The following is a 13,265-nucleotide window of genomic DNA, read 5'->3' as shown; positions in this document are numbered from 1 at the left end:
TCTGAAACTCTAAAGTGGTGATGAACTCTGCAGAACTCAACTGATAACGTTTTTAGTTTGGCAAAATGAACTTGATGGGGGAGAGTAACCACGTGAAGGCATTTCATCTTAAATCTATCTGTTGTATAACGTATTCAAACGTTAAAATTAATAAATTCTACTTTCATGAATAAGGAATAAAATGAATTTCTGATTGTTAATTCTGTGCTTAAGCTGATGCATTTATCCTTTGCCTAAAGGAGATGCAGAAACTACCAGAGGCCGTTCAGCTGATTGAGAAAGCCAGCATGATGTATCTGGAAAACGGCACCCCTGACACGGCAGCCATGGCCTTGGAACGCGCTGGCAAGTGAGTGCGTGGAACACAAGTCTGCATAGGAGCCACTGGCTTTTTGTCTTAATAAAGTCCTTGGAAAAACAAGTTTTCTATCTCTCATAAGAGTCCAATTTTCTTGTCTCATAGGCTTATAGAAAATGTAGATCCAGAAAAGGCTGTACAGTTGTATCAACAGACAGCAAATGTGTTCGAAGTAAGTCTGAATTTTACTTTTTTCCTTTAAGTATACTTAGAATGTTTAGGCTCATTTTCTGTAGGAAAATAGAGAAATGCAGTGACTGCTTTTAAAGTTTTCTGTGCTCACAGTTGAACTGTAGTTTTTTATTAGACAGTTAATAAAATGGATTAACAGCTTTGGCATTTTCCCTCTGCCCACTTTGAGTGCTGTTACTTTTTTATCAAATAATTATTGGGAGGAAAAGAAGATTCCTAGATTAAAGCAGCCAACTGTCTCTTTTCTCTGATTCCTTCAGAATGAGGAACGCTTACGACAGGCAGTTGAATTACTAGGAAAAGCCTCCAGACTGCTGGTCCGAGGACGCAGGTAAGATTTCCAAAACTGTGTTGCTGTGTGTCCACGTAAACCTTCAGTCCACATTTGGAACCGTTAAGTAGTGTGGGGAATGGCTTGTTAATCTATTTGGTGTGAGCCACAGGCACACCAGGCCACCGAGTAGAAAGAGTAATGTCTACAAGATGGAACATGGAATTAAATATGAAAAGATCTGTTTTTGTAAATCTGATGCCAAAATGTATCATGCATTGTGGTTTTATTGGTTAAAACCTGGCTCAGCAGTGTGGGAGAGCAGTTGTCTTGATACGTTATTTGGTTGGGTTATAACATGTTTCTCTTGAGGAGAAATTGCTGTACAGGCATAAATAACAAGATCCCCCAGTGTTCACCCAGGGAAATTGCCCGGTTCTTGACAGTCAAATATTGTCATTAAATAGGGTATTTGCTTTTTTATCCTTTAAACATATGACTTAATGCATAAATAGCTGGACCCCAGGAACCTAGAATGCTACTGGATTTTCCTTTATTTTTATTCATTTACCTTAATTTAAGCTTAGTAGGCACTCTTTGTCATTAATAAAATTGTTTGCCAAGACACTGTTTAGTACTATTTAAGATGAACACACTTAGAAAACTGTAAATCTGAAGGTAGATAACCTCGTTAAAATTTGCCCCTACTTCCCTCGTGACAGAAAAGACCCAAGATCTGTTTTGTGAAGGAATCAAAAAACAAATGACTAAAGAATCAGTTGACCTTTTTCTGAGACTGAATTAAATGTTTCTTCATGAAGACAATAGATTGTAAAATATAATTCAAACAGATTTAAAGTAGCATCGGAATAAATTAATATAGAATTGATAACTTTGGTGTGTTTTCATTTAGATATACTACTTTATAGGACCTTCTTTCATTGATTAGGATTTTTTTGTTGGGCTAAACGGCGTAGTATTTTTGTTGTGTTTTTAAATTAAGAGTTTTGTACTAAACCATGAGGCAAAACTTAACATATACATAAGCCTCGGGTCATTACGTTTATTCATTTTACTTATCTAAGCTTCCTAGAAATCCAAACAACTGGAATGCTAACTCCAACGATTCCCAACTTATAAACGGTGATATAGTAAGTTCAGGTCAGTGCCTGAAAGGGTTTCTTATAGAAACAGAGCTGCCTGTGGTGATGGTCCCAGGTGGTGCAGCATAGCTGAAGTGTACCAGGATTCTGATTCTCTGAGCAGAGCCTCGCACTTGTCGCAACGGTACCCTGGACTCTTCTCATCCCAGGGCAGACAGGCATGCCCTGGCATACTTCGTCCTCTTCTCATCCACTCCCTGACGGTCCTCCCCGCAGACCTCCAGAGCCTTCTTAAGGCCCGACCGAGGTCCCTTAACCACTGAAGGCATCCGAAGCGAAGTTGGAGCTAGGGACAGAAAGTCAGGCCTGCTCTGGGCACGAGCGTGCGCTGCTTCAGTCTCCCCAGAGTATTTCTGCTTTCACATCTGCTCACCTGTTGTCCAGACTGAGATTATCTAAAGCTGGTTTCTAGGGGGTGGAGCAAAGGGAAGGAGGGGGCCAGGAGGAGCTCCCCAGGAGGGCAGCTGAGCACCCTTTTCTAGCTACATGTACATGGTCCCCTGCCGAGCAGTAGCCACCACCATTCCCAGAAGTTACTAGTCAGCTGTAGCGTGTGTGATGAGAACCATTATTCTAGAACAAATACGGAGTTTTCTTCACAGTCCAATAAAGTGGTATGGAGATGTTGGAAGGGGGACATTTATATGTCTAGGGCAGCCAGTATGTCTTTTATTTACTTCATGAATGTTTTATTGCTTTTTTTCTTCCTTTTTAGTAAAAGTGCATTGAAAAATAGTATTTTATGTAGTATCTTGAACAAAAATTTTATGGAAATACTTTCTTTAAGTTTTATAAGAACATAAAGATTGATTTGAATTTATTCAGGAGTGGTAAGGAATTTGATGTTTTGAAAACTATCCCTGGGTATGGATAGTATGAAAGAGTTACAAGTCAGCTGTCACAGTACTGCCGTCAGGAATTTCACTAGTACGGGATGAGAAAAACCTGGAGGGTATATGTTAAAAAAAGATAGCTGTGAGAATTTATATGATATTTGAGTATTTTGAATATATACTTTGATTCTAATCTCAATTGGGGCTGTCAGTTGTCCAAAAGAACTAAAATAGTAATTTTATATAATTATAGAAAGAGCATCTAATAGAGTGTAGCTTGCAATTTTAAATTTTATGTTTGTTACATTTAGAATAATATATTTTTACAATAATGTGATTCTGTAATATTTAGTCACAACTTAACAGTAGCTTCTAAGTATAGTGACATTAAATATCCTGTTTAATATATTGGTATTAGTCTCATGCTCTTCCCACATTTCTGGAGAGCCATAATTCAGAAGTGAGTCAGAGTTCATTTAGGTTCCATCTGTGAGGCCTTAAATCAGTCCACACCAGTGCCCGTGTCCCCTCCCTGAACAGGCCCTTCCAGTTGGTTTGACTTAACAGACCATTCCTGTGCCTTCCAGAGAAGTTCTGAGGCAGCTGAGCTGGTTGGTAACACTGAGTGGTTGGTGCGCAGTGAACCAAGTCAGAGTGCTTTCCAGAGCTTTGTCATAATTCTCAGTGAGGAGGAGAATCCGACTTCTGTATCAATTAACCACCCCCACCACTACCTGACTCCCCACTTCTAAGGCTCTCTCTCAGACTCTCCCCTGGTGGCTGAGTCAGTCACTAGATTGTAAACACAGGGAGAACTGGGTGTGTGTATGTGGGGTAGGTACTAGTTGAACATAACTAGTTTCCTGTCCTTGTCCTGTCCTGTCCGTTGTGATGCCAAGGTTTATTAGGGTGATATTAAGCTTAGTTGGCAATGTGATGAATTGGCTGAAAGTTTTGTAGGTAGTTAAAAATACGTTCTGGATTTCAGGAGGCCGTGGAGGAGTTTTGAGTTATTGTGAGAGAGATGTCCATTGAAAACTGGGTTGAGTGAAGTCCTGTGACAATTTCCTGTTGTATGCACATAATTTTTGTGGGGCTTACATTTTATTTTATTTTTGAATTGTAGGAAGATCAAAAACAGTTTATTCTCTTTTCAGCAAAACCAGACACATTTTATTTTGTTAGGAGTATTAAGAATTATCTCCATGTTCCATTATAATTTATGAATAATTTCCTGGATACATTTGAAAACAGTTGGCTTTATATGTCAGTTTCATGGACTTTTAGCCAAGTTGATCATTTTTTTAAATCACACATAAACAAACAGTATTTCTCTTAGATGGCTGTTTTGCTAACTAGCTGTTAGCACATGGAAATGCTGTTTTTATGCCAAGGAGATAAGTGAGTCACGTGTGAAGAATACAGCCTTTATCGTTAAATATATGAAAAACTTAAAATGTTAAGATTCCTACTAGAGTGGTATAATCTGGATGTTCACCGAATGTCCTGATGTAATACGTTTTATAAAACAGGATCTGGGATAAGCTCATGTCATAATTACAAATGATACAAATGTATGTTACCCAGCGTATTAATTTCCTTTTCTGTATGACAAGTAACCACAAACCTAGCAGCTTAAAACAACAGTTACTCATTCATTGTCTCACAGTTCTGCAGGTTAGAAGCCCAGCTCCGGTATAGCTGGGTCCTGTGCTCAGAGTCTCATTAGGCTGGAATGAGGTGTCCAGTATGGCTGTGAAGTCATTCTGGGCTCATTGGCTGTCGGCAGGATTCCTTTCCTTGTGGCTGTAGGACGCACACCCATATTTTCTTATTAGTCGTTGGCCTGGGGGCAGTCCTCAGCTCTAGAGGTACCCATAGTTCCTTGGCATGTGCCCTCTGGACGGTTTACAAGATAGTAGTTCTGTGGCTTCTTCAAGGTTGGTGAGAGCATGTCTCTTGACTTCAATCTCTGACCTTTTAAGAGCTCTTCTGATTAGGTCAGGCCCATCCAGACAGTCTCTCTGCTTCACTCAAAGTCAGTTGATTAGTCACTGAGTCACTCCTCATAGGAGTGAGTTCTATCATATTCAGAGGTCATGCCCACATTCAAGGGAAGACTATATAAGGATATATATAAGGAGCAAGAATCTTGGGGAACAGTCTTAGAATTCTGCTACCATGTGCAATTTATAAACTGGCTTTGTTCCCCAGATTTATCAAATTGGGCTTAAGAAATTCAGAATGTATTTCTCCAGTGAGCCTTATTTTTTTTTAATATAATTTATTGTCAGATTGGCTAACATACAGTGTGTAAAGTGTGCTCTTGGTTTTTGGGGGTAGATTCCCGAGGTTCATCGCTTACATACAACACCCACTGCTCATCCCAACAAGTGCTCGTATTATATGAAGTATTAAGTTGCCAGGGTAAGGCCCACAGAAATTCAATTTAATTCATAAGAAGTAAACCAAGCCAATACTGTGTGTGTGGTGTGTGCACGCATATGCGACTCAACTATTCAGGCATAATTTTAAAATTATCTTTTTTAAAAGATAATTGTTAACATTTTTATATGTTAATTTGGGTTACAAAACAGCCCTTTGCCTCTGCATCCGAACAGTGCAGACTGCTTGCCCTTTTGGCTTTTGGGGTGAGGCCTGCACACTTTCTTGAGGCACGGGTTAGGTGCCAGGAAAGGAGTCCCAGGACGGGGCCATGGTACGCCTGTAGAAAGAGATGAGGAGCTGTGTACGGTGTGCTGGGGTTGAGGCTGCGGAATGGGAAGGGCGAGGGCCTTGGAGGATTTGGGGGAACAGTGTTAGCAGTGCCTTTCCTCTTCATCCTGCCGTCTGAGTGGGATGGAAGAAAAGGAAAGTGGGTGAGAGTTCATTGAAACCGGTGAAAGGTGAGGACGAAAGGGACATTTTTTCTGGCTCACTGAGCAGCAGTGGAGCGTGTGGTGGTGAGGACAGAGTTGGGGAAAGAACTCTCCAGCTGTGAGGCACTGCCCTTGGGGTGTCTGAATGGCCTTAGTGGAAGGGAAGAACTCTGGGGTGATTAAATCAGGGCTTGTCTAATGCTTTTCACGGAAATTCACAGAGAGCAGTTTGTTGAATTGGATAGATGGCTCATTAATGGGTGATCTTTACCAGACTTAAACTTCTCTGTTTGAAGTAACTTATCCTTACGTGCTGCTTTTTGTCTGTCTGCTTGATGCCTGAACGGGTGAGTGGAGTGTTTCAAAGATAAGCCATGGGGTGCCTGGGTGGCTCAGTTGGTTAAGCATCCGACTTCGGCTCAGGTCATGATCTCGCGGTTCATGAGCTCGAGCCCCGCATCGGGCTCTATGCTGACAGCTCAGAGCTTGGAGCCTGCTTGTGCTCTGTCTCTGTCTCTCAAAAATAAATAAACATTAAAAAACAAACAAAATCATAAGCCAGATGTACAGAGCTCATGGAAACTGGGTTACTGAGCTCACAGTGCTTTATGTGTTATTTTCGCTAAAGTCTGTGCTATCAAATACAAAGGCGATCTTCCCTTTAGGTCATTTAGAGCTGCCTTGTTTGACATTTCTTTGTTTTGTCTTTAGGTTTGATGAGGCAGCACTTTCTATTCAGAAAGAAAAAAATATTTATAAGGAGATTGAGAATTATCCAACTTGTTATAAGGTATGCTTTGAAAGTGCTTATTTTGGCTTTATATTTGTTAATTTTTCATATTGGTGTAACTGGGTACCTAGGACTGGATTCCATGGATATTTTTAAAAATAATTTTGGGCAAGATGGAGTAAGCCCCCTATAGTCTGTCTCTCCTGCTGATTACAGCTAAAACTTCTGGACAAAATATAAAAATTCCTGGACTCTGAAAAATAAAAGCAGAGGGTGAGTAAGCACTTGGACAGGCAGCCAGTACAGGAGATGGTTTCCAGAGTTTTCCCTATTTTTCTTGTGGCATTGCTTGAGAGAGGCCCCCAGTCCTAGAGCTCGGCAGCAGAGGCTCCAGCAGCTAAAACCCATCTACCCCATGTTTCTAACTGGAGGGACTCATCTATCCCGTGTTTCTCCCATGGCTTTGTTCTGAGGGTGAGTCCTAGTCATGGCAACGGCTGTGACGATGGTGCAGGCAGATGAAACACCGCAAGAGGCTTATCAGTCTCTTTGGCCAGAGGAGCTGGGACGATGAGCTAAGAGCAAGGTAGAACGCTCAGGAAGGAGGAGAAGGGAATCCCGAGTGTGGGTGTGAGCAGGCGCCCACACAAGTCCTGGGTTTACTCTCCAGCTCCGCGTGTGCTGGACAGACCCAGAGCAGCAGGGCATAGGCTTTGGGAGCTGAAGTAAGATCTGACCACTGTCCAGGGCCCACAGCACCCTGGCAGGACTCTTGCTTGGGGCCGAGCCGCAGCGGCAGGGCAGAGGCGCTGAAGACCAGAGCCGCTGCCCGCCAGCTGCAGACGGAACCTGCAGTCTGAGCCTGCCTGCGGTATTGCCTGCTGAAAGCATCCATGCTCTCCTGAGAATTCTAGGAGAGTCTATGCAGCATAACATCCACAGTGTCCAGGATACAGCCCCAAAGCGCTCCACACAGAAGGAGCCAGGAAGTCGGCCAGTTTTCAAGAGAAGACAGTGGACGCCCACCCAGAGGTGCCCCAGATGTTGGAATTACCAGGTCACAACTTCCCAGCCTTTTTTTTTTTTTTTAATGTTTTATTTATTTTTGAGAGAGAGAGACAGTGCAAGCAGGGGAGGGACAGAGAGAGAGAGAGAGGGAGACACAGAATCCGAGGACAGGCTCCAGCCTCTGAGCTGTCAGCACAGAGCCCAACGCAGGGCTCGAACTCACAAACCATGAGGCCATGACCTGCGCCGAAGTCAGACGCCCAACCGACTGAGCCACCCAGGCGCCCCACAACTTCACAACTTTGAAGCAGCTGTTGCAACTGGCCCATGAGGTGGAAAGGCAAACAGATGAATAGACAAAAGGACTGTTGTTTCCTCTTCTCTTCTCTTTTCTTTCTTTCTTTCTTTCTTTCTTTCTTTCTTTCTTTCTTTCTTTCTTTCAATAAAAACTAAAGATGAGCTAAATGAGAATTTTGGAACTGAAAAGGCAATGTCTGCAGTAAATATTGGATGAACTTAATCTGATAATGGAGATGATAAAAGATACAGTGAACTTAAAGATGGATCAGTAAAAGTTGTCTGAAGAACGGAAAAAGACTGAAAAACCCATTTTGAAGAGCTGTTCTGCCAATAAGATCTTATCAGTCATATCTTTGGTCTTAATGATGCTTTTGTGGGCTTATAGATAGTATTGTTCCTATTATCTAAAGTTTTTATTCATTCATTTGTCTTTTTCCTACTGTCTAAGAATTCCAGAGTATTATTGTGGCGTCACAAGTCTCCCCTCTTTTTCATTCCTTTTTCAAGATTGAGCCTATGTAGATACTTAAGAGACGTTTTCTTACAGCGTGCGGTAGTTGTGTTCTAAGTTGTGTTATTCAGTGTGGTCCTCAGACTGGCAGTGTTGGGACACGTGGGAGCAAGCGGGATTGCAGGCTTGCCTCGGACCCCCTAGATCAGCCTTCATTTAGCAAGACCCTGCGTGGCTCATGGGCACGGTACAGTTTGACCTGTGCCGTTGTGTGTTTTCTTTCATGCGTCCTGTGGAAGCTACTAAGAATTTATAAGTCTCCGTATGACTGCAGATGTCAGGGGATTGACTTGGCTAAACAGATGTAAATTTGGGCCGTCATCACCTGTTCTGTTTCAGAAGACAATCGCTCAAGTCTTAGTTCACCTGCACAGGAGTGACTACGTGGCCGCGGAGAGGTGCGTCAGAGAGAGCTACAGGTAAGACGGAGGCAGCGCTGCCCGGATGTGCGGTGTTAACGTCTGTAGTTCTCAGTGGCAGACCACTGCTTAGACAGCTGCTATTGGTCCTGAAGCCATTTTTGGTTTTTAATACATTTCATAGTGGTGGGGGGACTTCCCTAACCACTTCAGCAGGATTTTGACAAGTTCGGATCTTCCCTGTGTTTTTCTCCTGGGGATTTCGCGGGAGTGAATGACTTCAATGATTTTGTTCTGTTTGCCTTCTAAGAAAATAGAACAACAAAAAAAGGAGTAAAGAAATGTTCTCAGATTATATGTTACAGGAGGATCATGTCTTACTGAAGGTAGTTCAAATGAGTGGTCTCAGCCTGGGCACTGCTGACATTTTGGGCGCATACATAATTCCTTGCTGTCTGGCCTGTCCTGTGCCTTGTGGGGCGTCTGGGGCATCCCAGGCCGCTACCCACTTGTTAACAAAAATGTCTCCAGATATTGCCAAACGTTTGCTGGGGGGGCAGGATGGCCGGGGGGCAGGTGGAGACGTGTGACTCGTGCTTGCCGCAGCATTCCAGGGTTCAGCGGGAGCGAGGACTGCGCCGCCCTGGAGCAGCTCCTTGAAGGCTATGACCAGCAAGACCAAGACCAAGTGTCGGAGGTCTGCAACTCGCCCCTTTTCAAGTACATGGACAATGATGTAAGTGGCCTCTTTTCTTTCCCCTTCAAAGGTGGAGGCTTCTAGTGACATCATTTTCCTCCTGTGGGCGTGTGAGATGTTCCCCCTCTATTTTTCACCTCCGGCTACTGCCCGACAAGGAATGCGGCACTTGCCCTGAATTTCACCATAGTCTTAGACTGTTGAGATGTCAGCCATGTGGGTTCACAGCCATTTATCTAGCCTTCTAACTGTTGACCATATCTGTAGTTTTTAATTCGGTTCCAGTTCTCAGCTTTGCCTTCCTCCCGTAGACCTCTGTAGGTCGCTTAGTTTGAGCTTTCTTTTAGGCTTCACCGAAAGAGGCTCCTCAGGTAGTGGCCTTTGTAATTCAGGGACCTTGTCGGAGGCCCACTTCCGTGACAGCTGGTTGTGTGACACGGGGTACTACTGAACTCCTGAACTCTGGAAGCCTCACTTAACTCATCTGTAAGAATGGAGCAGCAGGTCCCTGTCTTGCCCACCTGTCTCGAAGAATAGATTTGCGTGTGGGAAACAGCCTCGCACAGTGCCGTATACAGAGTGCGAGCCGTGTCTGTTCAGTAGATTGATGAGCCCCTGTTCATTTGATTTGATATTAGAGCAGCTTAAGACCTTCGGTTTTTTGTAATGATGTATATAGGTTTTTTTCTCGATAAATTCTTCTGTAGGTTTTTGTAAGTTTGATGATTTTTTAAGAATTTGTCTCTAGCTTAACTTCTCATTTACTGCACAGATCTTTATTTTGTAGGTACCTGCCAGTATTACTTAGCGGGTCCCAATGATCTCAGATTCCTAGGTGTGGCAGAGAACTGATGTTTTTACTGGTTGCGTACCTGTCACGTCACGGTCATGAGCCATCTGTTGGCAGAGCAGTGTGGGTTGTGCTGTGGGTGTTCTTCCATCTAAATGGTAGTATTGGTAGAGAACTAAGATCTGTCTCGTATAGATAACTACTGTTGACACGTGGCACACTGAGATTCTGGTCATCCAGCTCCTGAGAACATGTTTTGTCGTTGACAGTATGCTAAGCTGGGCCTGAGTTTGGTGGTTCCAGGAGGGGGAATCAAGAAGAAATCTGCCGCACCGCAGGCTAAGTCTGAAGGCGCCACTGCCCCTGCCACCGAGGAAGACGAGGACGAGTATGCCGGAGGCCTGTGCTAGGGTCGTGGCTCTGCGGAAAGGAAGAGAAAATTTCTGACGTGCCGTTCATGGACTTGGACCTTGTCCAAGGGGATCCAGACTTCACTGCAGTCATGGTTTTGAAAATGCTAATAAAGACTCGTCTTTAGTCATCATTTCGCGAAGTCACCCATTGTACCCACTACCTGAGAACTTTTTTTTTCTTTCCATAAGAGCCTTTCTAAGACACCCAGCAAGAATGAACAGGCAAATGTATTGTCACATTTTAATACAGTTGATTTTGAAATTTGCAAGCCACAAATGATATTCTAAACAAAAGGGACAGTAGACATAGAGATTCTTTTCTCTTGGGTTTTTTTAATTTATTGTTAGAGAATTTTCTTTGCATTTTATTTAATCATTGCTGCTAAAAGTAAAGTTTACTGGTTAAACAAAGTAGTATTTTAAACTTTTGTTTTGAAAAGGAGATTTATCCCTAGTGATGTCAGATACATTTAAATTATTAAATCTAAGTCTTTTCAGAGGCAAGACTGGGACAGGATGCTATTTTGAGCTTTACAATATTGTTTAGCCCAATGAAAGGTACATTTAAAGTCTTACACGTAAATTGAATCCTTTGAAGGCATATTTAGCTCCTCTTTGAAATACATTTTTTCCACCTAAAAAAACACAGCGGCTCTCCCCAAATCCACTTGGTTTTGACTAAATGGGAATTAATGAGGACTGTTTTTATGCATTCTAATTCCCAGCAGTCTAGAACATTTCTTCCCTCCAAAATAATTTTTGATTCATTTAGAGCTGTAACCGGACGGTAACTAGACGTGGGAATGCCGTATACCATAGACATTTAGCTTAGAGGGAAGAATGGTTTCTGAAGCACTTCTGTTTAAAGGACTGACTGCCAGCATTTTAGTCCTGGTGGGTATTCCTAAGAGATTATTTTTGAAGCATTCCTTTTTCACCTCTGTCTCCCAGTCTGCTAAGCGGAAAGAGGCACCGGTCAGCAGCAGGGTGCCTTCTGCGGGCAGGGTGGTTTCCTGTCCGCGTGTCCTGTCTTCACAGAGCCCGGCCTTATGCGAGTGCAGCGTGTGTCTGTTCGCTGCTCTCTGAAGACCCCAGGGCCGATCCATCACAATGTGTGGTGTTTAGCCATGGTTTTAGCCAAGGGAGAGGAGGGCTTAGCCAGGACGTTATCTTCATGTGGCAGGTGCTCTTGGGTGGGGGTGGGTGGCAGGGTAGACAGATTTATTGAAGACCCTATTTAAAATACTAACAAATACAATGTTTGGATTCCCCAAGTTGCACTCCTAGTTCTGGTAGCAGCCCATTTTCACTGACTCTATGGAGATTAACTTTGAACAATCTCAGTAAAGCTGCACTTAGACATTTGTACTGAAGGACATACTAGAATGCTGCCAAGATCCCGCCATTGCTGCTGTGCCCTTTAGATCTAGTCGGAAACTTCAGGAGCCTCATATTAACGCTCCTGTGAGCTAAGCCACCATCTGTCTAAACAGATTTGGCAGCACTTAAAAGATACTTTAGACCGTTTGTTTAAAGACCATATTACCCATTGCAGCCTTGGAAAAATCGGTAACTTTTACATTCTAAAAACGAGGAGTGATTCAGTGCATTCTGCATCCGCAGGGCAGCTGACCCTTAGCAACGTAAAAGGCTCTGTTTCTTCCAAGTGCAGCCTCCTCCTCCCTCCCTGCCCATGCTCAGGGACTGACGTGCAGGACGCACGCTGTGGTGTCCAGGAAAGAGCCCTCGTTCCATCCTCATGCAGTTTAGTGTTCCATGCACGGAAGTCTGTATCCTGAGTGTGGTCCGAAGTGGGAAACGTGTTTACAACAACAGGAAAACCTTTTGCAGAGCTCACACCATCACTTTTACCAAAGTGGAAGTCTGCATGAGTATGCTCAGAATTGAATACTCAGTGTTCTATTATATTGTAAGTGAAGTCGATCTACAAATATATTTAATATATTGAATTTCTTTGTACATAGAGTATGTATGGTATTTGTGTATGGAATCTGTGCTTCCTTCCTATTTTTTCCAGTTCTTTGATGAGAAAATATTAAATGTGTTGTTACGGAAATGTAGATTATTGCTTCAGTGGGAAGATATTATGAAAATAAAATCTGTAACTATGATATATATATATATGATATGAAAGTATGACTATTGTTACTCATTTCGCTTCACTTATTTCCTTTCTTCCAAGAACATAGTCTCATTTATGTGATTTCCAGCCATACATATACAAGAACAGTATTTTGTTAGGTCCTGTATTCTGCTCTTTGGGAGTCAGTTAAGTACCTTTAGGAGTTAAACTATTTGAGTTTTTAAGATACTGATCCTCCAGTTAGTATAATACTGTACTATCTGCTGCTTGTTGAGGTGGAAGACTTTAATACCTCTTCCGAGAGAGTAATTCTTTCACGAAGGGAGGCGGTGGAAGTCAAGTGCATCATTTCCAGGCCAGACCACTTACGGCTGGAGGGACACTCACGAGTTCCTTTTCCCCTGCCACTCAGATCCGGAATGCTCCCGTGTCCCGCCCTGAGAGCGGAAGCCGTAAGCAGAGCCCTCAGCTGACCTGTGATGCACACAAAGCAGGAATGTACTTGGTTTCCAGTGCGTCTTAGTACGTAAAGACTGTCCCAGGATTTGTGCAGAAGTTGACTAATTATTCAAGAAATTTTTCTTGAAAAATGTTATTACTTCTATAAGAATATAAACCTGGAGTAAGGCACGTTTTGTTGTAAAGTGTTTTAGTTGG

At 42.9% G+C, this 13,265-nt stretch overlaps 1 protein-coding gene across 3 annotated transcripts in view; it reads left to right on the top strand.

Moving 5' to 3' along the window:
- Window positions 1–12,642, top strand: part of NAPG (NSF attachment protein gamma) — a 65,168-nt gene extending 52,526 nt beyond the window's left edge. For 2 of the 3 annotated variants that reach the window (XM_042963211.1, XM_007083537.2), the window contains 7 exons: window positions 240–349; window positions 464–530; window positions 811–881; window positions 6,408–6,486; window positions 8,585–8,664; window positions 9,211–9,340; window positions 10,361–12,642. In XM_042963211.1, the coding sequence (XP_042819145.1) occupies window positions 240–349; window positions 464–530; window positions 811–881; window positions 6,408–6,486; window positions 8,585–8,664; window positions 9,211–9,340; window positions 10,361–10,501 (678 nt within the window). In that variant the 3' untranslated portion in view covers window positions 10,502–12,642. The remainder of the gene's footprint in view (window positions 1–239; window positions 350–463; window positions 531–810; window positions 882–6,407; window positions 6,487–8,584; window positions 8,665–9,210; window positions 9,341–10,360) is intronic. The other variant, XM_042963212.1, reaches the window with a different exon arrangement.
- The last annotated feature ends 623 nt before the right edge of the window (window positions 12,643–13,265 follow it).

Source organism: Panthera tigris, chromosome D3 (genome assembly GCF_018350195.1).
Source record: "Panthera tigris isolate Pti1 chromosome D3, P.tigris_Pti1_mat1.1, whole genome shotgun sequence".
NCBI classification, from domain to species: domain Eukaryota; kingdom Metazoa; phylum Chordata; class Mammalia; order Carnivora; family Felidae; genus Panthera; species Panthera tigris.
This window is presented reverse-complemented; position numbering and strand designations above follow the sequence as displayed.